Source organism: Cryptomeria japonica, chromosome 4 (genome assembly GCF_030272615.1).
Source record: "Cryptomeria japonica chromosome 4, Sugi_1.0, whole genome shotgun sequence".
NCBI classification, from domain to species: Eukaryota; Viridiplantae; Streptophyta; class Pinopsida; order Cupressales; family Cupressaceae; genus Cryptomeria; species Cryptomeria japonica.
Window position 1 is genome coordinate 180,939,117 of NC_081408.1, and position 27,666 is coordinate 180,966,782.

At 36.5% G+C, this 27,666-nt stretch overlaps 1 protein-coding gene across 1 annotated transcript; it reads left to right on the forward strand.

The window, feature by feature from the left end:
* The first annotated feature begins 1,932 nt into the window (after positions 1-1,932).
* Positions 1,933-27,666, forward strand: LOC131032053 (uncharacterized). Its single transcript, XM_057962963.2, has 10 exons — positions 1,933-3,593; positions 7,318-8,491; positions 8,775-9,053; positions 9,229-10,572; positions 11,060-11,560; positions 19,273-19,847; positions 23,097-24,270; positions 24,553-24,831; positions 25,007-26,350; positions 26,838-27,666. Exons 1-10 carry the CDS (start codon positions 3,103-3,105, stop codon positions 27,339-27,341), a joined length of 7,665 nt encoding a protein of 2,554 aa, XP_057818946.2. The 5' UTR covers positions 1,933-3,102; the 3' UTR covers positions 27,342-27,666.

Sequence of the window (27,666 nt, forward strand, 5' to 3'; positions counted from 1 at the left end):
CTTGCCAACAATTTTTGGGCTGACAGTTTATGTGCTATATTGTTTATCTACACGCTACCTTGTTGTTGTCCTTGGATGTTGTGCGCCAATGTGTATGTTATTTGGAGCTACTTAGAGAAGTGTAATAGGATGTTTTAGGTCCTCTCAATCTCTTGGATTAGACCACATTCACCACAATTATGTTTGGTGGTCAACTTAATAGGACCTATGCCTATCCTTTGTTTTGGATAACCTAATTAATGTTTGCAATGAAGATGGTATATATAGAAGATAAATTTGGAATTATGAAGTATGGTCATTGTGATGTGAGTTTGGAAATCAAAATATGAGCAAATGTGAAAATCAAAATATGAGATAATAAACGAGAATGAACCAATAGATCCTTTCAAGATGATAAGTTCTTTTGTAAGCACAACCACAATGGAAGATTGTTTTTTGTCCATTGTTGACTGCAAGTACAATTGTTACTAGAGAATGATTAAAGACTAACTAAGAGAATTTTTGTGATCAACAAAGATGTAGAAGAGGATGTGATAAGGAGAATAATAGGAGAAAAGATAGTGAACAAAGCCCGCACACATTATGTGGATTTGTTGGAGTACTTTGTATACAATGTTGCAAATACATCTGGAAATTTTGATAGAACTAGAAGTGCCATCAAATAAATGGTAAAGCTTGAATTGAGGATGCCAACAACATGAGATCTCGGGAGTTTGATAGTTAGGCCATTTCTATAGAACCAATTAAGGGAAAAAAATGATAGAAGTGATCATTGTAATGCAAGAGGGATTGTCCGTTAACATTATGGACACATATGCTTTTTTAGTTAGGTTCCACAAAAATCTTCTAACCCCTACACAAATCAAGTGTCTTCGGGGGGTCATTAAGGAGCGTAGGGTCTTGTTCCATACCCTCTATTGATGAAACAATGCGATTTCCTTTATATTATCAATGAAAGTGAGCTATCCACTACAGTAGCAATTTGCTTTAAAAAATAAAAATACATTTGATATATATTTTTAAACATAAATAAACTTATTTTTTAAAATAGGATTCTTATATATTCGAAAAAATAAATTAAAATTATAAAATAAAAATAAAAAAAATATATTTTTTTAAAGTAAATAAAACAAAATAATTCTTAAATTGAAAAAAATATTATAAGATAATATTTCTTTACAACAAAATATTTAAAGAAATAAATAATATAAATAAACTAGAAAATTATTAAAATGATAATAAATAATATATAAAAGAACTTCAAATTATATTTCCCATTTTATAAATAAATATATATTTTTTTCTTTGTTAAAACGAAAAATAAAAAGATTAGGGTGTGGTTTGATTGGTGAGAGCTTTGAATGGTAGTCATGAGATCATAGCTCCATGTTTTTCTTATAAAATAAAAATCAGGATGGTAGTATAAGTATAAAATAAAGATAAAAGATTGAGGCCTCTTTGATTGATGAGAGCTTTGGGTGGTAGTCATGAGATCACACGTCATGTTTTTTTTAAAGGATAAAAATTAGGATCATAGTATAAATATATAATAAAGATAAAAGATTGGGGCCCGGTTTGATTGATGAGAGCTTTGTGTGGTAGTCATGAGATGACGAGGTCAATTTTGTTTTGCTAAAATGAAAAAAATTGAAAGATTGGAGCCTGGTTTGATTGGTGAGAGCTTTAAAAAATCAAAATCATAATAAAAATATAAAATAAAAATATAATGATAACTAAACTTATATTTTTCTGAAAGAATAGAAATCAGAATCATAATAAAAATATAAAATAAAAATATAATGATATAATGATGCATTAGTTTGTTTGGTCATACTTGGCGCGCAACGAAAGTTTAGAACCTTCCTTTCTGTCGTTTTTGAATTCACTGACTCTCACCTTTAAATATCATTCAAATCTATGGGTAATACCTGGATAGCTTGTTCAGATTTTGCCATATTCAATTTCTTGGCATGTGGTTTTGATTTGGATAAACATTAAAAGTTATGAAAAGCCCGCTCAACATGTTGACCCATTTGATCCCTCTGGTTTATCCGGGAATATACACAATGAAATACAGATTGACCCGTTTCATAATATATGCATTTTGGACCGTCTGCATAGTTAGTAATGTTTGTACTCAAAACCAGTTGAGCCTCACAAGATTTCACACGTCAAATTCATTGGATGCCCTAACCTTCGTTGCAGATAACAGGCAATTTCCTGGCAGAAACGTATGTGGTTTTAGGGCACAATAGTAAACTCTGATATGGACTTTTTACAGTATGTGAAGTATTAGGCAAGGGAATTGACCTGAAATTCATTGAATGCTTCCCAGCACGAAGGTGTCGTGATGTGAAGAGGAGTAATAACACGCTACGCAACCACATTATCAACGATTCGTGGTGAATTTGATGAACACTTCAAGTGTCATACGCGTTTTTGAGGGATATTTTGGTTGAATATTCTGAGGATGTATGTTTTATATGGTAGGCTTGTTTGGGCTACAGCCTTCAGAATTTGTTGGAACTCATCAGCCTTCGTGAAGAGTAAAAGCCAAATGGTCTCAAAGACACAACTTTGGAGATTACGCTGAAAAATAGCATAAATCATCTCAGCTTTACCGAGTGTTAAAGCCTTATTGTCTCAAATTCAGAGATTAGACCTAATAGTGCCCTAGTCTCAAACTCAGATTACATGTAATAGCTGGAGGAATCAATCCAACTTTCCAAATAACAAAAGCCCAATAGTCTTATACTCGAATTATAGGTAATAGCTAGAGAAATCATCCTGGCTTTATCAAGATAGATCCAAGACTACGAGCCTAAGTTACTGACAGAGAGATTATACTCAATAGCAGGAGGAATCTCTTGACCATTTAAGAGCAAAGCCCAATAGTCTCTCAACTCACAGCTTACAACTAATAGCAGGGAGAATTGTCCTAAGCTTGGAAAGGCTAAAATTCCAATAGTCTAACTCAGACTAGAGCCTTTCAGTCTTGGTAAGAATTAGATCACGATAATCTCATTTCTACGTACTGGGAAAAAGGAATTTTTTTTGCTTTGGCAGAAGAAGAAGAGACCTCTCCAACAAGCGGTAGTTAATATGTCACTGACTACATACAATCCTTTAGACAGGACTATGTCCTCTCCATCCAAGATATATGATGTTTTCTTAAGTTTCAGAGGGGAGGACGTAAGAAAAACATTTGTAGATCATCTGTATACTTCCTTGGAAAATGCAGGGGTTAATGCTTTCCTTGATAGCCAAAAGTTGAAAAGGGGGGACGAGATCAGTTCAACTATTCTAGAGGCAATCGACAACAGTGCCATCCACATTCCAATCTTCACCGCGAACTTTGCAGAGTCCCATTGGTGCCTGGACGAGGTTGCTCAAATGTGCAAATCAAATGGTATAATTATACCCTTATTCTTTTATGTCAAGCCAACAGATGTAAGAAATCCTGGGAGAGGTGTCTTTGCTGAGGCTTTTGAGAAGAAGAAACAAAGATACACACCAGAACGAATCAGTGAGTGGAAAAGTGCTCTCTTTAAAGTTTCCTCCTTCTCTGGATGGTCTACGGAAGACACAGCAGGGTACGTAAACGAATTGCTCATTTTTTGTTAAACTGTTGTTCATATTAACTAATAAAAGAAATACATTATTGGATTGTATCCTTGCTACTCTGAATAATTCTAGGAAATTTTGGTAACATATAAATTCTTATGTAGAGGATATTCATCATTTGTGTGAGCTAGCAATATCAAGGACCATAGATTAAACATTTGACTACAGGTAGAATCACTCCAGTCTGTGAACCGTAAAGTCCCTCTCACTTTTAGATACCTTGAAAATGCATTTGCCTTACCCAATCGGACCAGTGCTCAAGTATTCTTACCTCGTAAGGTGAGTGCTCACTGTTATTCATGTGCAAGCAAGTTGCTTGTTAGGAGTAAAATTAGAGAGAAATGCATCGAAAATTAGAGAGAAATGCATCGAGAATTAACTTTAAGATACTCTGGTCATACTACTCTGTCAAAAATATATTTATAATTGTATCACAGTAAGATTCAGAGTAGTTCAATGATATGAATGCTATTATTTATTTGACTGAAGCACTTCTATGGATAGTCCTTTCTGAGAGGGCTTAAACATTGGTGTGATTGATTATATAAGAGGGATAAAATACATTTTTCAGTGGCATTTTTCTTCACTCATACTGTTGTATGTTGTCAAATTTCCTACATAATATAATACTAAAAGTGATGATTAAGAAAAATGAGAAAAAAAAAGGACTATGATCTGCTGATGGTGAATGATACATTGATATAGCAAGATTGACAGAAATAGAATTAAGTTAACTAGAATTGTCCGTCAATATTTTAAGAAACACTTTCTTCTTCATCATTTTTGGATTGAACTCTAAATAAAACACAAAAGACAATGCTCCGATACCAACTTGATGGGATAATCATAAAACCCATCGAACCCAATGCTCTGATACTAATTTGTTGGAAATAAAATCCAAAAACAAGAGACAGAGCTGCTGCTCTGTTTGCCTAACAATGGTCAATACACACAAAAACAAGACACAGAGATAGTTGAAATCAAAACGAACATTTTCAATTCAACATAACAAAAAAACATTTACAAATAACTCTTCAAACTCAGATTACATTATTGATTACAAACAAACATCTACAGCGCTTTCGAGTTGCAACCACAACTGACTTCTTCAATTGTTTGGAGCTGCACTGAACTCCCTGTTCTTATGCTCGTCTGGAGCTACCTGCTGCTGCACTGCACTCTTTGTTTTTCTCATTCAAAAGTTCTGCTGCTGCTGCAACATTCCTTCTGCTTGACTTGGAACACAACAAGCTTGCTACTGAATAAAACAATATTCTTTTTCTTTTTGTTTGTCACTGTCCTCCTGACAAAAAAATCCTTCTTGTTTTTAAAATTCAAATTTACCAACCAGCATTTACTTCACTGACAACAAATTAATTTTTGCTGCTGCGTCTAAGGGGGATCTCTGCCACGATGTGAGGGGAGTTGAGCTGGTGGTTTTTCTCCAAAGATGCACCTATTCATGAAACCAATAACATCCCAGTTAAGGATCTCACAGCAGACTGTTAAACCATGTTACTGTAATGTCCCTTGTTACGATATTCCTATATGTTGCCCTAGAACACCAATTGAAGTATGAATTATACTAAGTGCAACTTGTCTCTTTATGTTTCTATTTAGACCCTACAACCAGGTTAGTTATCATTATGAAAGATTAAGAAACATATAACCAGCAATATTATAAAGATAATGTGTATTTGGGATTCAATAAGACTTCCCCTACAACCTATCCTCATTATGAAATCCCCTGGAACATCATATAAAGCGCCTTGAGCTTATTCTTTTCCATCAAGCTCTTGACACCTGCAATTTGGCCTCCTAGCCCCACCCGGGGTTGCTCTACTTGAATGGAACCCTATGCTACTTGCATCCTTTATATGCATTCTATTCTACCTTCCATAACGAGATGGTCGGACGGATGAAATGTTTAGAAATCTAATGTATAATTTATTATGCTCAATATCATAATAGCAAAGATAGAAATATATAAATATATATATTACCAATATGTTAATTACATCCATTTCTACATGGAAGACAAAGCAAATCAGTAAGTTCATGGTCTATGCACTATGCGTCATACCCAATACTTGTAAATATATGAATCTGCCAATTATTATTATTAAATCTGAAGCTACTTGCTTCTTCCTGATTGATTGGTCTTCTTCTCTTCTTCGATGCCCTTCCTCCAAATGAAATCCTTCCTTATATAGCCCTCAAGGAGGACGTAAAGTCACAACCTATGCATAAGAGTATCATTTCCACAAAAGAGGTGTCCTTTCCAAAATAATCGCTGGCCCTTCTTTAATTGTTCCTTAACCAAAGTTAATAACGCACATGTATGTGCTTTATCCTATTGTATGGTGATCGCTTCAGGAATGTCCAGCGCTGAAGCACCACTTGAACAACTAAGAGTTCCCTGATTTAAATACAAGTTGGTGCTCAGAGAAAACTGCAAACTGAAAGGCGAGTGCTTAGGAATGAAGACCAGCGTTAAAGATTGGAGGAGTCACCCAAGAACAGACCCGCACCAAGAACAGTCCACACTATTTGGAATGTGCATCCTAACTTAGAACTGCTGCCATAAAGGAATCTCCTCATCACAATTTAGAGGAATCATAATCATAATCTTTGATTATTATCTTATGAACCGCTTCTATCATAATCTTCAGATTAGTGATTTCTTTTTATCGCGCTTGCAAACAATTGTGGCCTTCACTTAATAGCCATTTAATTTCTTTTAATCGCTGCTTACTACTTATTAACCTTTTAATGACACCACCATGAATGGAAGACGAGAACCTACAGAAATTCAAATCGTCTTAGACATAAGACTTTACACGATTTTCTAATGAATTTGTGGATCAATGAATTCTCTAGCTTATTCATGTTCTTGTTTGTTTGAAGTCGATAAAGAAAATTATGAAGCCTTTTGAAAAGTCAATTTTTTATTATTAGGATATTTATTGTCAAGGCAGGGGCATGACAGTTACGAATTCCGAGAGAAGATGTTGAACACGTTCCAAAAATCTCTCCTCAGTGTTATTCGAGAAATCTGCAAACCTACTCTGATACCACTTGAAGAGAGTTGAATTGATCGTTTTTCCCAAAAGATGCACCTGTTCGGAAAACTACTACCATCCCAGTCAAAAATCTCACAGGGAGCTGTTAAACTATGGCACGCATCTTGGAAGACACTGGATACGTTCCAACTGTATTAACAATAAATTCCAACAATCATAATTATAAACATCGATCTTTTTCATTAGTAGCTCTATAGTTCTTTTAATTTTTTCTAAATCCCATGCGTATTCACAAGTAGAACAATGTCCAAATTTCTGACCCTTACTGATTTACAAACTTTCTTCATTTTGCTTGGAGCTGAATCCTCTTTCTTCATCGTTGTTTGGGTGAATCTTCTTTCTTTATCGTTCTTGAGTATTTGAACGTTGAATTTGACAATAATAACGGTCAAACTTTGAGAGAATTTGTCCAGTTTCTTCTATGTACATAATGAAGGTTTCTCTTACATGATTTTGAAGATTACAAATCATAGAAATTCTTAGGTTCAACAGCATTTTACTAATTAGTAGTAGTCTAAGAGATCTATTTGTTGTTGCAGAACACATATAGTAATAATTATTACACAAAAGCTGTACAATGTCTTATTTAGCAAACTCGTTTGTCTCTCAGATATGAAGCAGAACTCGTCAAGCTTGTAGTCCAGGATGTTTTCAAGACTTTACAACAAAAGTCTACCTCAGTGGAGGAAGCTCCACCCCAGCCCTTAGAAGAAGACCCCTCAGATACAACACCCCAGGAGATCAGAAATGAACCACTCAGAATTTCAAAGTCAATCTTCATCGATATGGCAGAACACACGAGTAAAGTTATAAAAATGCTCAATATAGATTCTGATGAGAATGTCCTAACTGTTGCCATTTATGGAAATGGAGGTGTCGGAAAAACCTCGCTAGCAAAGGCCATTCACAATCAGATCTATCTCAAATTTGATGCTACCTGCTTTGTATATGATGTGCGTCATAAAGCCCAAGAGTCGAATGGTGTAGCTAAGATGCAGCGCCAGATATTGAAAGACCTTGCAAAGTTCAAGGATAAAGTTAATGATGAGGCTCATGGAAAGATGTTGATGAAGGGCCGTTTGAGGTCCATTAAGGCCCTTGTTATTCTGGAATATGTTGATGACTGGAAGCAGTTGGAGGCTCTACGAGGTGATTGGTTTGGACCAGGTAGCAGAGTGCTTGTAACAACGCTTGATCCCAACATACTAAAGAATGAAACTGGAAGTTTTGTTTATGAATTGGAGGGATTGTCTAAGGAACATGCCCTTGAATTTTTTAGTTGGCATGCTTTCATGAGAGATAAACCCAAAGAACATTATAGAGAATTGTCATGCAAAGCTGTGGATATTTGCAATAGGTTGCCATTTTCACTTGAAGTTTTGGGTGCTCATTTGTATAATAGAGAATTAAGCCATTGGAATCAAGTCATTCAAATACTAGAATGTTCAAGTTACCGTGGCAAGTACGCCATTCTTAGACTTTGTTACGATGGCCTCAAACCTGAACAAAAGGAGATGTTTTTAGACATGGCTTGTTTATTCATAGGAAGAAAGAGGGTAAGTGTGATTAGCTTTTGGAAAGCTAGTCATTTGTATCCCAATGCAGGCCTAACAAAAATGAAGCTGAAATCACTCATTAAATTAGATGAGCATGATAGACTTGCAATGCATAGTGAGCTGAGGGATATGGGAAGAGCCATTGTAGAAGATGAATCAGCAGAACCAGGGAAGCGTAGCAGATTGTGGAAGCCAGAAGAGGTTGAACTAGTCTTAATGGAAGAAAAGGTGAGGCTTTTTATTCCATTTACTCTATTCTTCTTCCCAATATTTGTCTAGTCCTTGAACTAAATCTGGGAGGTGATAGGATATCAGTTTCCTTACGAATTGGACCAAACTTTGTTGTAGACAAGGTATTTTGAGATGTGCTTCTAGGTTATCTTTGTATTTGGTTTTTCTACTGTATTTCATTGCCATGTTGCGTAGGCCAGTGATTTTTTTCTATTTCCCATAGCATAATTCAAAGTCAATATTTATGCTAATAAAATTGTATCGATTGTAATCTGATCAGGGAACAGAAAGGGTGAGATGTCTTACATACCTTCAGAAAGATGTAAAACTTCAAACTCATAGTTTTCAAAGAATGTGTAATTTGCAATTGCTTTGGCTTGATGGAGCTCTTGTAGAGGGAGACTATAGAAAAATGCCTCCAGATTTGAAGTGGCTAAGATGGGAAAATTGCCCTCTAAAATGCTTGCCATGTGAATGGAATATGAAACGTGTAGTTGTACTTGATTTAAGCTTCAGCAAAGGGATTGAGGCACTGTGGTCAGAACCATCCAATATTGAGGTGATTTCCAATTTTTTAGGAAGTAAATGAGATTGAAGACACCGAATGATTCTTTATTTTCTTTTCCAATGACACAGAATTCCAAAAGCTTTAATGATATCAAAAAATTGAATAGACGGGAATACCTGCTTGATATGTTCCTAATAATTAAATAATATGTCTTTTCTGTTTGCAGGCTCTGAAAAACCTCAAAGTACTTAAGCTAAATTACTGCACAAGTCTTCAAGTCCTTCCAGATTTAGCCAACCACACGTCTATCATTCAACTGGAGCTCTGTGGTTGTAAAGAACTGAGGGAACTACCAGAGTCCATTGGATTTCTGACAGAGCTTAAGTTCCTTGATCTGTCAAATTGCTGCAACTTAATCCAACTTCCAAACACCATAAGTAACCTAAAATCTCTGGAGGTGCTCTTTTTATCAAATTGTCACCGTATCAGAATGTTACCCGACTCATTTGAAGATCTGGGAGTACTGAAAAAAGTCAAATTGGATGGAATGCCCTTAAAGAATTTGCCCAAATCCTTTAGATGGCTGTCCTGCTTGGAGAAGCTGTCTCTTCATGGTTGCCATGAATTGAGAAGCCTTCCTCAACCAATAGGAGAATTGAATCGCTTGCGATATCTGGATTTACATGGTTGTTCTAGTTTACAGACTCTACCTAACTCAATCTATGAACTTGAAAGCTTATGCCGGTTGGATATGACTGGTTCTGGAAGAATCAGCTTAGAAGCAGAGATAGGGGACCTTGTTTGTCTGGAAAGGTTGGTCCTAAGTAATTGTGCAGCAATATGGAGATTGCCTATATCAATAGGTCAGCTTAATTGTTTACAACATCTGAACCTGAATCACTGCACTTCTTTGATTCGACTGCCAGAGGAGTTGGGAGATCTGGTCCGTTTAGAGGAGTTGTTGCTCAATGAATGCTACAATCTATGCGAGCTTCCCCAGAGCATCGGGAAGCTTTCTTGCCTAAAGACTCTAGAAATGGAAGAAACCTACAGTCTATCTGTTCTTCCAGCTAGCTTTTCAAGACTTACGTCCTTAAAGAATCTAAAAGCGGGTGGTTGTCCTCTACCACAATATATTGGAGAGCTGTCATCATTAGAAAATATGCATCTTAAGTCATACAAAATGTCCTTTTTGCCACCAACTTTTGGCACACTTCTGCGCCTAAGCAAACTCTACCTGCATCACTGTACAGAGTTTTTGGAACTTCCACTTCTTCCAAAGGAACTCATTGAAGTGCGTATTCAAGACTGTTTGGGACTAAAGAAAATCTCTAACATGTCACATATGAAGAGGCTTAAGCTGCTGAGGATACACAACTGCAGGGAACTTGTTGAATTGCCCGACTTTGGGTCCTTGCAGTCATTGCAAGAGCTCTCAATATCAGAATGTAGGAATGTTAAGCGTATTCAAGGAATGGAAGGGATGAAATCCTTAAAAAAAGTGCATGTTACAGGTTGCAGATTGGCTGGCTCAGGAAGCTCAATATTGAAACCCCGCCAATTAATCAAGGTATCTCTCATTTTCCTTGTAATCTAATACTTTTCAAATGCTAGAACTACTTATAGTGTAATTACATGGATTGGTTGCTGGTTTCAGAATATTATTAGCAGGCCTGGAAATATTTTCATCTACAATAACTCCCTAGAAGTATGGGGGAAAAAGGACCTAGGACACATGGTTATAGGGTACCTTAGTTTTGAGTTAGTCGCTCCAACAGTTTTATTGGACAAGCAGCCAGAATACAACTTCGGCTGTCTTATGTCTAACATGGGAAATTTAAGAATCCAACATGAGATATCCAAGAATCCAACTTGGATATCGAACATGGAAAGCAAGAGACATGCTGCAGACCTATTTTTGTCTTTTGGTTAAGGGCTCGTATCCATAAGTACAAAGTCATGAGTTCCATTCTGATTGACATTCAGCTATTATTTCATTTTCAAAATTTGAGAGTTCATTATATGCTAATTATCTTAGTCTTCTATTGGAATTACAGGAAACACGTTGTCTAGAGTTACTCAGTTTTTCAGCAAATGGGGTTCCAGAGTGCTTAGAAAAGAAGATGGAAACCAGTGGTGATGATTTACTGAATGCTACAGTGGACAGCACCGAGCAATGTTCAGGGATTGTATTATGCTTTATGGTGAGGTTCAAGAGTGGGATTAGTTCAGTGGGTGTAGAACTAAGCACTTTAAGAGATGGCGAGGAGATTTTCAATACCAGGCTCGTTAACCACTCAAAAACTGTAGAAGGAGATCAGATTTTTGTGCACATTTTGCATAAAAATCACCCCATGGTTATGATGCTGCAAAGTGGAGATGTGGTCCGGGCAAAGGAAGACAGAGATAAAGGAAGAATGATAAGAAGTGGTGGAATGCAATTCTTCTCTGAAGGAGTAGATGGGAAAAGAGAAGATTTAATACTGGAGAGCTTGGGAAAGGATTTGACAAAGTTAATGGAAGATTACCGTGAAAATCTAGCCTTTGAAGACGAGGGATAAAACTGGAGCTGAAAAATCTTCACAGGTTGCTGTTCTAGTCAATGAGGCTCTTGTCTTTAATAGGATATTCCCCCTTTTTAAACCAACCTAAGAAAATAGCAAAAGTAGCATGGTATCCGTAAATTTTCTGAACCATAAACAAAGTTAAGTTTTTAGATCCTATACATAAATGTGATGTTGCAATGTCCTACATGGGCAACTGCAATCATTCAAATTACCCATTCAAATGGAATTCAGATGTATATATTTCATACAAATGGAAGCAAACCTGTTTGGAACAACTATGTAAACTGTAAATCAACGAAAGTATTCTTATTCTATTCTATATACTGTAATGACTGTCATTTAGTTTTTCTAATTATGAACATTGGTTGGTGAAATCTGTTCGATGCGCAAGAAATAGTGCTCTGTAATATGATTATTATTCTAGTTCCTCAGCAATGTCATAGCTAAAGTTAATTCAAAACTCACATTCTATTTGATATAAAATGTACAATGCAAGCAGTATATATGTTTTGTTTATCGACTTAAATAATACTCTCTGCATTGACTTTTTTAGGTGGCTGCCCCATGTGAGACCCTTTTAATGCAATTATTTTCCCTTTTCATAGTTTCTGCCACTGTTTTCTTTTTTTTCCCCTTTTCAGAGTTTCTGCCACTGTTTTTTTTTCTTTTCCCCTTTTCATAGTTTCTGCCACTGTTTTCTTTTTTTTTTCCCTTTTCATAGTTTCTGCCACTGTAGTGATCACTGTTCAATTTTTTAGGAGTAATTTGTAGAGCTCGCGACCTCATAAATATACTATTTTCTGAAATGTATAATTTTTTACTCTGTTAAATTGGAGGAAAATGAAAAAGAAAAAAATAAATATAAGGCCGGAATTTGTGAATTGAATGGCAAAAGACAACTATATTATTATTCACATTGAAAATACATTAAAAACAGATAGAAGACAGTTAAACTGTCTGAACAGAACTGCCTCAACAGAAAACTATTCGAACACATAACGGACATAACAAACAACAAAATTAACTGACAGAATAGACAGATACAACAAAGTTAATCTCCTTAATCTGAAGAGATTAAACCAAGCATTCCTTGGAATTTCTCAAACTTATCTTGTCCAAGTACTTTGGTAAGAATATCTGCGAGTTGATCTGGAGTGAGACAATATTTGAGTTGTACACTACAATCTTTCTTCACATGACATTAAATCAAATGAAAACTTGGTGTTGATGTGTTTAGTTCATTCACATGACAATAAATCAAATGAAAACTTGGTGTTGATGTGTTTAGTTCAATCATGAAAGACTAGATTTTTGAACATTTCCATTGTAGAGTGATTGTCAACGAAGACTGGTGTGGATGAAACTTGTTCTTGTAAATCTTCAAAAATTCTTGGAAGCCATAAGATTTCCTAAATTTCCTAAGAAACTGCTATATGTTCGGCTTATGCAGAGGATAGTATTGGTACTGATCGCTTTTAAGATTTCCAAGAAATGACTCCAGACCCAAGATGAACTAAGAAACCGGATGTAGATTTTCGATCTTCCAATTCACCTGCATAATCAGAAATTGGATATCCAAGCAAAAAGAAGTGTGTTGTCTTGCGGTATTTGAGCCCATAGTTTTGACTCATTTGGTTGCTAACCAATGAGTTTCTCTAGATTGTTACATGACTCTAGAGAGAATTTAACAACAAAAGAAATATTTGGATGGGTAGTTGTATAAATTAAACTATCAATAATTTGCTTGTATGTAGTTGCATCAATCAATGTAGTAGAGCCATTTGATGTGATTTTCAAATTTTGCTCTATAAGAGTACTAAATGGTTTGCAGTCAGCCATGCCAAACTTATTGAGAAGCTCATCAATATATTTTTGCTAGGTGATGAACATGGACGGGGGCTTCACTTAGTGAGCATGGATTATAGCACGTGCGTTCATGACATACTAAATAATACCTCTATTTTAAATATTGCCCTAAAATCTTTTTTTGTCACCCCCTCCCAATACACAATCCATATTAAAACCCCCCTATTTTGACCATATAATGCATTTTTTCATAGCCCAAATTAAAAAACCCCCTATTTTCACCAAATGGGCAATATACTGAGCTTTTTTTTGAGATATTAAATCCACCAATATAAATGCACATGATGTATATTGCCTAGCCAGTGAAGCCCCCGTGGTGATGAATATATACGCAGGTTGTTGAATTGCCTCAATACCCAAATAATAATGAAGTTTGCCTAAATTAATCAATTCAAACCCTTAATTCAATATGTCTTTCATATTTTGAATATAATCCTCATTATTACTAGTGAGAAATAAATCATCCATATAAACAACAAGATAGACAAAAATTGCATCAACCATTTTACAAAAAGAGTTGCATCATTAAATTCAAAATGCTTGAAATTCAACTTCATGAGATGCTCAATTATTTTTTAGCCAACTTAGGTAGCTTTTTTAAAACCATACAATGATTTTACAAGCTTGCATACTTGTTGTTCTTTACCACTAACAACATAGCCTTTTGGTTGAGTCATATATACTATTTCTTTGAGACCATCATTCAAGCATGCAGTTTTGATATCCATTTGATGAACTTCCACCCATTTTGTGCTGCAAGAGCCAACAAAGCATGAATGGTAGTCCATTTCACTATAGGTGCAAAATTTTCTTCATAACCTATGCTCTCTTTTTTAGCATAAACTTTTGCAATAAGTCGGGCTTTATGTTTTTTAAGTAAACCATTTGCTTTATATTTGTTTCTAAAGATCCACTTGCAACCAATAGGTTTATAACCAACTGGAGAATCAACAAACTCCCATGTGCCATTTTTTAAAAGAGTGTCATACTCATTTTGCATACTTGCCTCCACACTACAATATCCTTAACTTCTTTATAGGAAGTTGGTTCCGAGTCCATTAAGATATTTAGTTCATCAATAGACTCCAAAGTTACCTTCAATATTGAATTAAGCCTACTGCCTTGCGTTGTAAGAACTTCTTGTGCTCGTTTTACCTATTTCATCGATTCTTAAAATCTTTCAAAGTTTGTTAGATTTGTTTGGCTCACTTGTGGGAAGATTTTGAGTGAACCAAAGGCGTTTCCATTTCTTGACTAGAAGCTCCATTAGTGGCTAATTGTTCTGAAATTTTAGGCTCATCTAAAGAAGGAAGGTCATTATTAGAGGGGGATTTCGCTTGTAGATCTAAAAAAGTGAAGAATCCACAAGGATTTTCTATCCAAGGAGTAAATTTGGAAAATTTATTGAAAGTTGCTTTAATTGATAGTTAGCATTTGCATCATTTTTTAGAATATTCACAAAATATTGTAGGAGTTGATAGGTGAGTCCCCAACACCCCCAAGATCCCTACAAGAACGAAATAGCTTCCACAAGAGAGAATGACAATATAACTTGCATAACAATTCATAGATTGATAATGGTTGAATATGAATACAAATGCACATAAGCCTTGCCTATATAGGGAAGATCATGAGGTAGGAGTGCACAAGATGTGGACATATTTCTTAATCCTATGTGATGAAACAAGTACCCTTGATACAAACATTAAATACATAAGGCAATATTAAATAACCTAGATGCTAAAAGTAAATAATAAGACATGGCCCCATTATAACTAACTTCTAGAGATACCACCTAGGATAACTTAGGACGATGCAATCTAACTTAAATGCAAGCTAGGACCTAAGTAAAATTAAAATGTGAATAGGTTCTAACTAAGAACTAGTTAGGATATAAACACATTCACACCAACACCCACCCTTAAGTGCAACTTAGGGAGTGAAATTATCATGCAAATTATGCAAGATGATGAAACACTATGCAACACGATATGATACTCCCCATGAACTATATTCATCACGAAGATACAAATGATGCCCCCCTCCCCCCCCCCCACCTTTCCATATGGAAAGAAGAAGGGAGACTATGTAGCCTCCCCCCCCAATGAATAACCTACTATAAAATGGTAAGTGTATGAAAACATGATACCATGCATACAAACTTCATTTTTTCACATTTTAAGTTCTATTGACCTGCTTTTCCCGCATACACAAACAACTTGTTTCCCATAGGAAGAAACTGGGAAATAGATGTAGAACAAGCTCCAGAGATGAATAGGACAACCCGATCGGTCATCAATGAATGTCTTCAATCACATCTAAATGACAAATAAACCCATCTCAAGTTCAATCAATCTCCATCCATATGAAGGAACCTGATGCAAAGAACACAAGAAGCACTATGTGGAGTAAACTCTAGAACCCTAAAATCTTAGCAATCAAAGGACCGAATACATTTGTACAAAAACACTGGAGAAATATTGATAAGAAATTCTCAAAGGAATCATGATAAGAAAATTGAATTAGTCTCATTGCAAGGGTCAATTAGAAAACTCTCAATTTGGCCAACCCTAGAATCCAAGATGCAACACACGATTTACTAATGATCTAGAAATGATATGAAGTGCAAAGATCAAAATAGCACCTTTCGAACTAATAAAAAATATGAGTAACACATCAAGGATCCATCAGGTGATATCTGATAATAAAATGTACTTGAGGCTGAATCTGGAAAAAGTGCATTGACTGAATGATAGAGCTCTTTAATACCTTTTCAACGCTACGATCACTAAAATAGAAGATCATGGCAAAAAGTTCTAAGCTCGAGAGTCCAAATTAAAGATATAACTTCAATTGATTAAAAATGGCAACAAACAAACAAAAACTAGCAAAATAACTTGCTCTATTACAAAGGTGGTGGAACCAACTTTCTAATGATATCTTGTTTGCGAAAAATCGACACCATATGCCTGTTATGCTAATTTTTCTATTGAGACTCAGCTGCACAAAAAACGGAAAAAAAATTAACACCTAGGGATTGGCCCCCTAGGCACTCATGTGACCCTACCGCTAATGGAGGCAAAACATGAGCCCGCTACTAGTGGCGAGGGGTGTGGTGGGGGTGGGTGACGCTATAGAGGATGCGTGGGTGGTAGGCCATAGGTCGTGCCACCCCAAGCTAAGGGAGAGGACCCAATAGTTGTGCACCCTAATTCTACGCTTCTCAAAACCGTGCATGGAAATTTCAAATCACTCTCAATTTTTTACAGCAACTTACTTGGCAAGTCCCTTGCTTATAACTAAGGTTTCAAGGCCACATCATCAAGTATGGTGCCACATCAACATGTTTTTTGCCAAGGTGTCCAAAACAACCCCCCAAAAAGTGAGACCAATAAGCGTCCAAAAGAGGCCCTTATACTATTGTGTAGCTGATGTGGCATCACATGATTGGTTGATTTTTACAACTAATGGTACATTTCATAGCAATAACAACTTTAAAGTCACAAGTGTTGGTGCAATTTATTGTAATTATTAATATATAAACACACAAAATTTATATTTTATGTTTCAAACAATAATTTTTATTTGTACTATTTTTGGAGCAAAAAGTATCAGCAACCCTCACAACAATGCATACATGCTCAACTACTGGTGCTCTTCCCCTATAAGCCCACTCATAAACATAAAACCTCAACTATAATATATGTTAGCCATAATAAAATGAAACATGTCAAACAAGCTTTGTACCTTGTCATAATAGCATTGACTAATGAGGATAATAAAACCAACATCCATCATACCAAGCATAGTTTGAATGAATGAAAGCAAGAGACCAATGAAATCATGGACGGTTTAAATGACACACTAATCTTCGACTTCTAGACCTAAAAGTGATATTATGTAGACTTAATATATTACTTAATGTGAGGTTTAAGACTCACCATGAAATGAGACAACCAAAATGCTGTATGATAGTTAAAACAAAGGCGTCGTCCAAACTTGGAGCAAGCTGACCATGTAATAAAAGTTGGGCCAATAAACGGTTGAAGCCTCTCAAGGAAATGCACAGTCCAATCAGAAACACACTTAGTGAAAGAATAAATATAGGCCGACACAATTAACAAACCATTGCAAAATGCAATAAAAATAATCGATATGAATAGTTTTGTCACCTTCGACCAAGGTATGATGTAGCCTCCAGGTATAGTGCACTGCAAACAAGCCACCCCAAGCCAATAAAGCTTGAGCCCGATCACTAATGATATTTGGGTAAACATTAAAAATTATGAAAAGCCCGCTCAACATGTTAACCCATTTGATCCCTCTGGTTTATCCGGGAATATACACAATGAAATACAGATTGATCCGTTTCATAATGTATGCATTTTGGACCGTCTGCATAGTTAATAATGTTTTTACTCAAAACCAGTTGAGCCACACAAAATTTCACACGTCAAATTCATTGGATGCCCTAACCTTCGTTGCAGATAACAGGCAATTTTGTTGGCAGAAACGTATTTGGTTTTAGGGCACAATAGTAAACTCTGATATGGACTTTTCACAGTATGTGAAGTATTAGGAAAGGGAATTGACCTGAAATTCATCGAATGCTTCCCAGCTCGAAGGTGTCGTGATGTGAATAGGAGTAATAACACGCTACGCAACGACATTATCAACGATTCGTGGTGAATTTGATGAACACTTCAAGTGTCATACGCGTTTTTGAGGGATATTTTGGTTGAATATTCTGAGGATGTATGTTTTATATAGTAGGCTTGTTTGGGCTACAGCCTGCAGAATTTGTTGGATGCTATTTCTATAAATCTTACAAATCAAATTGGGATTGTTATGATTCATCTCGGAATTATTTCTCTGGTATGTTTTCAGTCTTTTGGTTTTAGTTTGAATTGATGAGTATCGTTGCTGCAAGACACTTCGATTTGAGCTTGGCTGTGGAGAAATTCTTTGTTATCTAACTAGGTCAGTCAAAGGGGAGCTTGATAAATCCAAAATTGGGTTTTGTAAAGGGTTCGAGACTCTCCCATGCTTACAAAGAGAAGCAGAATAGTCTCTAACTCGAGATTGCAGGCGGAATCACCACACCTTCACGAGGAGTATTAGCCAGGTAGTATCTTAAGTTATCCAGAAATTGAGATTATACCCACTAGCAGAATAAATCACCCCAGCCTTGGTAGAGTAAATGCCCAACAGTCTTAACCATAACCAGTGGCTACTAGCTGGAGGATTCACTCTAGAGTTGTGAGAAACTATCTCCAATAGTCTTAAATTTAGAGGTTCCACCTTAAAACAATAGTAAACTCCTGGAACTCATCAGCCTTTGTGGAGAGTAAAGCCAAATGGTCTCAAAGATACAAATTTGGAGATTACTCTGAAAATAGTATAAATCAACTCAGCCTTGCCGAGTGTTTAAGCCTTACTGTCTCAAATTCAGAGATTAGACCTTATAGCGCCCTTGCAAGGAGCAAAGCTCCAATAGTCTCAAACTCAGATTACATGTAATAGCTGGAGGAGTCAATCCAGCTCTCCAAATAACAAAAGTCCAATAGTCCTATACTCGAATTATAGGAAATAGCTGGAGAAATCATCTTGGCTTTATCAAGATAGATCCAACTTAAGCCTAAGTTACGGGCATAGAGAATATACTCAATAGCAGGAGGAATCACTTGACCATTAAAGAGTTAAAGCCCAATAGCCTCTTAACTCACAGCTGACAACTAATAGCAGGAAGAATTATTATAACCTTGGAAAGACTATAATTCCAATAGTCTTACTCAGATTGGAGCTTTTCGGCCTTGGAAAGAAAAAGATCACATTAATCTCATTTCTACATACTAGGGAAAAGGAACTTTATTTTGCTTTGGCAGAAGAAGAAGAGACCTCTCCAACAAGCGGTAATTAATATGGCATTGATTAGATACAATCCTTTAGACAGGACAATGCCCTCTCCATCCAAGATATATGATGTTTTCTTAAGTTTCAGAGGGGAGGACGTAAGAAAAACATTTGTAGATCATCTGTATACTTCCTTGGAAAATGCAGGGGTTAATGCTTTCCTTGATAGCCAAAAGTTGAAAAGGGGGGACGAGATCAGTTCAACTATTCAAGAGGCAATCGACAACAGTGCCATCCTCATTCCAATCTTCACCGCCAACTTTGCAGAGTCCCATTGGTGCCTGGACGAGGTTGCTCAAATGTGCAAATCAAATGGTATGTGTATACCCTTATTCTTTTATGTCAAGCCAACAGATGTAAGAAATCCTGGGAGAGGTGTCTTTGCTGAGGCTTTTGAGAAGAAGAAACAAAGATACACACCGGAACGAATTAGCGAGTGGAACAGTGCTCTCTTTAAAGTTTCCTCGTTCTCTGGATGGTCTACAGAAGACACAGCAGGGTACGTAAGCAAATTGCTCATTTTTTGTTGAAATGTTATTCATATCAACTAATAAAAGAAATACATTAAGAGATTGTGTCCATGCTATTCTGAATAATTCTAAGAAAGTTTGGTAACATATAAATTCTTATGCAGAGGATATTCATCATTTGTATTAGCTAGCAATGTCAAGAACAATAGATAAAACATTTGACTACAGGTGGAATCACTCCAGTCTGTGAACCGTAAAGTCCCAAAAGTCTCACCTTTAGATACCTTGAAAATGCATTTGCCTTACCCAATCGGACCAGTGCTCAAGTAGTCTTACCTCGTAAGGTTAGTGCTCACCGTTATTCATGTGCAAGCAAATTGCTTGTTAGTAGTAAAATCAGAAAGAAATGCATCGAGAATTTAACTTTAAGATAAATTGATCTTGCTACTCTGTGAACAATATATTTATAATTTTATCACAGTAAGAAAAAGATTAGTTTAATAATCTAAATGCTATTATATATTTGACTGAAGCACTATTATGGATAGTCCTTTCTGAGAGGGCTTAAATATTGGTGTGATTGATTATATAAGAGGGACACAATTTATTTATCATTGGTTGAAGCACTATGATCTGCTGATGGTGAATGATACATTGGTATAGCAAGATTGACAGAAATACCCACGGAACCCATTGGAAATAAAATCCAAAAACTAGAGACAGAGCTGCTGCTCTGTTTGCCAAACAATTGTCAATACACACAACAGTTTGGAGTTGCAACCACAACTAACTTCTTCAATTGTTTGGAGCTGCACTGAGCTCCCTATTCTTCTGCTCATCTGGAGCTACATGCTGCTGCACTGCACTCTTTCTCCTTCTCATTCACAAGCTCTGTTGCTGCTGCAACATTCCTTCTGCTTGGCTGCACTCAACAAGCTTGCTGCTGAATAAAATAATATTCATTTTCTTTTTGTTTGTCGCTGTCCTCCTGACAAAATTATCCCTCTTGTTTTTAAAATTCAAATTTTCCAACTAGCATTTACTTCACTGACAACTAATTAATTTCTACTGCTGCATCAAAGAAAAGGAGAGGATATAGATTCACAAAAGATACTCTTATGTAAGGTTGTGACTTTATGCATAAGAGTATCTTTTCTCTTTAGTGGCTTTATAATTCTTTTAATTTTTTTTGAAATCCCATGCGTATTCACAAATAGAACAATATCCAAATTTCCGACACTTTCTGATTTACACACTTATCTTCATTTTGGTTGGAGCTGAATCCTCTCTCTTCATTGTTCTTTGGGTGAATCTTGTTTTGAATTTGAAAATAACAACGGTCAAACTTTGAGAGAATTTGGCCAATTTCTTCTATGTACATAGTGAAGGTTTCTCTTACATGATTTTGAAGATCATAAATCATAGAAATTCTGGAATGTTTCCAAATTAGAGATACCCAATTTTTGCCCTAATTGAAAGGTAATAGGGGTTAGAGATATCTGTTGCTTTGACTGAAAACTCTGCGAGTAAGAAAATATACAATAATCTTATTCATCAAATAGATCTATTAATTAGGAAACACCAATCATACATATGTAAGATATAGTTCTAATTACAATATTAAATTATTCTTGAGAGTTCAATCATAGAGGGCATAGAAGAGGATGACTAGATAGGGTGCCCTAGAGACCCTCTATCCTAGGCCCAAGGGCGGATCTCATTCCCCCTTGGCCTCATGTTGCCCATACCATATGAGGTGGAATACCTAGTGAGGTATTGTATCACTGTTTTTTTTAACCTTGTCAGCCCTATCCTATGTCTCATGATTAACACATTCATCCACCATGATAGAGAGCATGAGGGCCATCACAATAGGGTGCCCAGAAAGTTGATCCTTCATAGGCCCAAAGGCAGCATCCTCTATACCCCTTTGGCCTCATGGGACTCCCTGGTCTTATACCATGAGGTGGCATGCCTAGAAGGTCACCCCAACACCATTCCCCTGCTTGCAAGCTCCTCTCTCTCTCATGGCTGGAAATAATCAGAATAAATGCAGTTATAATGTTAAACATTGAGAACATAGGCAGAAATATATTTGACATACAATGAGTCAACTACAGAATATAATTCGCCAGATTTCTATTTACTAATTTATTTATAATTCGTAAAGCATTGCATCATAAATTATAAGAATGCAGTAATAACATATGTAGTTACAGCACTTTATACTATGCACAAAAATTCATACCAACTGGAGTGTTAGGTCGGATTGCTGAGAGGAATAAATAATGACTATATTAAATCAGAAACCTTTGATGATATTTATATGATTGATTGATTGATTCAATGAATTCCTTTGATTGGATGATTTGAGGCATTGGTGAGTTGATGACTAAGTGATTGTTGATTAGATGATCGATGAGTGAGTGAGTAATCCTTGAATGCTTAGATGATTTGAGGCATTGGTGAGTTGATGACTAAGTGATTGTTGATTAGATGGTCAATGAGTGAGTGAGTAATCCTTGAATGCTTGGAATGATCTCTCCTTTATTGGGGAAGAGTCACCACCTTTCATAGAAATTGAGGCACCACCTTTCATAACAATTGAGTCACCACTTTTCATTGCTGTCTTTAAGAATAATATATTATTCTCCAAATTGGTCTCCCTTCCCTCTTTTCCTCAAATGAACCTTCTCCCCTTTATAGCTTCCCATGTGAGGGAGAGGTCACATCTCTTCATCACGCCTGCCCCTTGGCAAGAGACACAACCTATCACAATTTCCACCCTTTGAAATAGTACAATCCTTCATAATTCTTGCTCTTTGAAAGAGACACAACCTATCACAATTTCCACCCTTTGAAATAGTACAACCCTTCATAATTCTTGCCCTTTGAAAGAGACACAACCTGATTTACTTCCCATTCCTTTCTTCCTCCATTAATCCTTGATTCCCATGCGTCATTCCTTTCTTCCCTCCTCCTTATCTTCTTTCAAACGATCTCTTCTCCCTCTTATATCTTGTTTTTTAGAGTCACAGCTCTTCATTCCATGCCTTTTCATTAACTTAATTATAGCTTAATTATATTATATTATATTTTTAAAATTTATTATTAAATCCCATCTCAAAATGGGGACATTACAAATTCTTAGGTTGAACAGCATTTTACTAATTAGTAGTAGTCTAAGAGATCTATTTGTTGTTGCAGAACACATACGGTAATAATTATTACACAAAAGCCCGACAATGTCTTATTTTGCAAACTCGTTTGTCTTTCAGATATGAAGCAGAACTAGTCAAGCTTGTAGTCCAGGATGTTTTCAAGACATTACAACAAAAGTCTACCTCAGTGGAGGAAGCTCCACTCCAGCCCTCAGAAGAAGACCCCTCAGATACGACACCCCAAGAGATCAGAAATGAACCACTCAGAATTTCAAAGTCAATCTTCATCTATATGGCAGAACACATAAGTAAAGTTATAAAAAAGCTCAATACAGATTCTGATGAGAATGTCCAAACTGTTGCCATTTATGGAAATGGAGGTGTCGGAAAAACCTCGCTAGCAAAGGCCATTCACAATCAGATCTATCTCAAATTCGATGCTACCTGCTTTGTATATGATGTGCGTCATAAAGCCCAAGAGATAAATGGTGTAGCTAAGATGCAGCGCCAGATATTGAAAAACCTCGTCAAGTTCAAGGATAAAGTTAATAATGAGGCTCATGGAAAGATGTTGATGAAGGGCCGTTTGAGGTCCATTAAGGCCCTTGTTATTCTGGAATATGTTGATGACTGGAAGCAGTTGGAGGCTCTACGAGGTGATTGGTTTGGACCAGGTAGCAGAGTGCTTGTAACAACGCTTGACCCCAACATACTAAATATTGAAAATGGAAGTTTTGTTTATGAATTGCAGGGACTGTCTAAGGAACACGCCCTTGAATTTTTTAGCTGGCATGCTTTCATGAGAGATAAACCCAAAGAATATTATAGAGCATTGTCATGCAAAGCTGTGGATATTTGCAATAGGTTGCCATTTTCACTTGAAGTTTTGGGTGCACATTTGTATAATAAAGACTTAAGCCATTGGAATCAAGTCATTCAAACACTAGAATATTCAAGTAACCATGGCAAGTACGCCATTCTTAGACTTTGTTATGATGGCCTCAAATCTGACCAAAAGGAGATGTCTTTAGACATGGCTTGTTTATTCATAGGAAGAAAGAGGGTAAGTGTGATTAGCTTTTGGAAAGCTAGTCATTTGCATCCCAATGTAGGCCTAACAAAAATGAAGCTGAAATCACTCATTAAATTCGATGAGCAAGATAGACTTGCAATGCATAGTGAGCTGAGGGATATGGGAAGAGCCATTGTAGAAGATGAATCAGCAGAACCAGGAAAGCGTAGCAGATTGTGGAAGCCAGAAGAGGTTGAACAAGTCTTAATGGAAGAAAAGGTGAGGGTTTGAATTCCATTTGCTTTATTCTTCTTCCCAATATTTTTCTAGTCCTTGAACTAAATTTGGGAAGTGATAGGATATCAGTTTCCTTACGAATTGGACCAAACTTTGTTGTAGACAAGGTATTTGAGATGTGCTTCTAGGTTATCTTTGTATTTGGTTTTTCTACTGTATTTCATTGGCATGTTGCGTAGGCCAGTGATTTTTTTCTATTTCCTATAGCATAATTCAAAGTCAATATTTATGCTAATAAAATTGTATCGATTGTAATCTGATCAGGGAACAGAAAGGGTGAGATGTCTTACATACCTTCAGAAAGATGTAAAACTTCAAACTCGTAGTTTTCAAAGAATGTGTAATTTGCAATTGCTTTGGCTTGATGGAGCTCTTGTAGAGGGAGACTATAGAAAAATGCCTCCAGATTTGAAGTGGCTAAGATGGGAAAACTGCCCTCTAAAATGCTTGCCATGTGAATGGAATATGAAACGTGTAGTTGTACTTGATTTAAGCTTCAGCAAAGGGATTGAGGCACTGTGGTCAGAACCATCCAATATTGAGGTGATTTCCAATTTTTTAGGAAGTAAATGAGATTGAAGAGACCGAATGATTCTTTATTTTCTTTTCCAATGACACAGAATTCCAAAAGCTTTAATGATATCAAAAAATTGAATAGACAGGAATACCTGCTTGATATGTTCCTAATAATTAAATAATATGTCTTTTCTGTTTGCAGGCTCTGAAAAACCTCAAAGTACTTAAGCTAAATTACTGCACAAGTCTTCAAGTCCTTCCAGATTTAGCCAACCACACGTCTATCATTCAACTGGAGCTCTGTGGTTGTATAAAACTGAGGGAACTACCAGAGTCCATTGGATTTCTGACAGAGCTTAAGTTCCTTGATCTGTCAAATTGCTGCAACTTAATCCTACTTCCAAACACCATATGTAACCTAAAATCTCTGGAGGTGCTCTTTTTATCAAATTGTCACCGTATCAGAATGTTACCCGACTCATTTGAAGATCTGGGAGTTCTAAAAAAGGTCAAATTGGATGGAATGCCCTTAAAGAATTTGCCCAAATCCTTTAGATGGCTGTCCTGCTTGGAGAAGCTGTCTCTTCATGGTTGCCATGAATTGAGAAGCCTTCCTCAACCACTAGGAGAATTGAATCGCTTGCGATATCTGGATTTACATGGTTGTTCTAGTTTACAGACTCTACCTAACTCAATCTATGAACTTGAAAGCTTATGCCGGTTGGATATGACTGGTTGTGGAAGAATCAGCTTAGAAGCAGAGATAGGGGACCTTGTTTGTCTGGAAAGGCTGGTCCTAAGTAATTGTGCAGCAATATGGAGATTGCCTATATCAATAGGTCAGCTTAATTGTTTACAACATCTGAACCTGAATCACTGCACTTCTTTGGTTCGACTGCCAGAGGAGTTGGGAGATCTGGTCCGTTTAGAGGAGTTGTTGCTCAATGAATGCTACAATCTATGCGAGCTTCCCCAGAGCATAGGGAAACTTTCTTGCCTAAAGACTCTAGAAATGGAAGAAACCTACAGTCTATCTGTTCTTCCAGCTAGCTTTTCAAGACTCACGTCCTTAAAGAATCTAAGAGCGGGTGGTTGTCCTCTACCACAACATATTGGAGAGCTATCATCATTAGAAAATATGCATCTTAAGTCATACAAAATGTCCTTTTTGCCACCAACTTTTGGCACACTTTTGCGCCTAAGCAAACTCTACCTGCATCACTGTACAGAGTTTTTGGAACTTCCATTTCTTCCAAAGGAACTCATTGAAGTGCGTATTCAAGACTGTTTGGGACTAAAGAAAACCTCTAACATGTCACATATGAAGAGGCTTAAGCTGCTGAGGATACACAACTGCAGGGAACTTGTTGAATTGCCCGACTTTGGGTCCTTGCAGTCATTGCAAGAGCTCTCAATATCAGAATGTAGGAATGTTAAGCGTATTCAAGGAATGGAAGGGATGAAATCCTTAAGAAAAGTGCATGCTACAGGTTGCAGATTGGCTGGCTCAGGGAGCTCAATATTGAAACCCCGCCAATTAATCAAGGTATCTCTCATTTTCCTTGTAATCTAATACTTTTCAAATGCTAGAACCACTTATAGTGTAATTACATGGATTGGTTGCTGGTTTCAGAATATTATTAGCAGGCCTGGAAATCTTTTCATCTACAATAACTCCCTAGAAGTATGGGGGAAAAAGGACCTAGGACACATGGTTATAGGGTACCTTAGTTTTGAGTTAGTCACTCCAACAGTTTTATTGGACAAGCAGCCAGAATACAACTTCGGCTGTCTTATCTCTAACATGGGAAATTTAAGAATCCAACATGAGATATCCAAGAATCCAACTTGGATATCGAACATGGAAAGCAAGAGACATGCTGCAGACCTACTTTTGTCTTTTGGTTAAGGGCTCGTATCCATAAGTACAAAGTCATGAGTTCCATTCTGATTGACATTCAGCTATTATTTCATTTTCAAAATTTGAGAGTTCATTATATGCTAATTACCTCAGTCTTCTATTGGAATTACAGGAAACACGTTGTCTGGAGTTACTCAGTTTTTCAGCAAATGGGGTTCCAGAGTGCTTAGAAAAGAAGATGGAAACCAGTGGTGATGATTTACTGAATGCTACAGTGGACAGCACCGAGCAATGTTCAGGGATTGTATTATGCTTTATGGTGAGGTTCAAGAGTGGGATTAGTTCAGTGGGTGTAGAACTAAGCACTTTAAGAGATGGCGAGGAGATTTTCAATACCAGGCTCGTTAACCACTCAAAAACTGTAGAAGGAGATCAGATTTTTGTGCACATTTTGCATAAAAATCACCCCATGGTTATGATGCTGCAAAGTGGAGATGTGGTCCGGGCAAAGGAAGACAGAGATAAAGGAAGAATGATAAGAAGTGGTGGAATGCAATTCTTCTCTGAAGGAGTAGATGGGAAAAGAGAAGATTTAATACTGGAGAGCTTGGGAAAGGATTTGACAAAGTTAATGGAAGATTACCGTGAAAATCTAGCCTTTGAAGACGAGGAATAAAACTGGAGCTGAAAAATCTTCTCAGGTTGCTGTTCTAGTCAATGAGGCTCTTGTCTTTAATAGGATATTCCCCTTTTTTAAACCAACCTAAGAAAATAGCAAAAGTAGCATGGTATCCGTAAATTTTCTGAACCATAAACAAAGTTAAGTTTTTAGATCCTATACATAAATGTGATGTTGCAATGTCCTACATGGGCAACTGCAATCATTCAAATTACCCATTCAAATGGAATTCAGATGTATATATTTCATACAAATGGAAGCAAACCTGTTTGGAACAACTATGTAAACTGTAAATCAACGAAAGTATTCTTATTCTATTCTA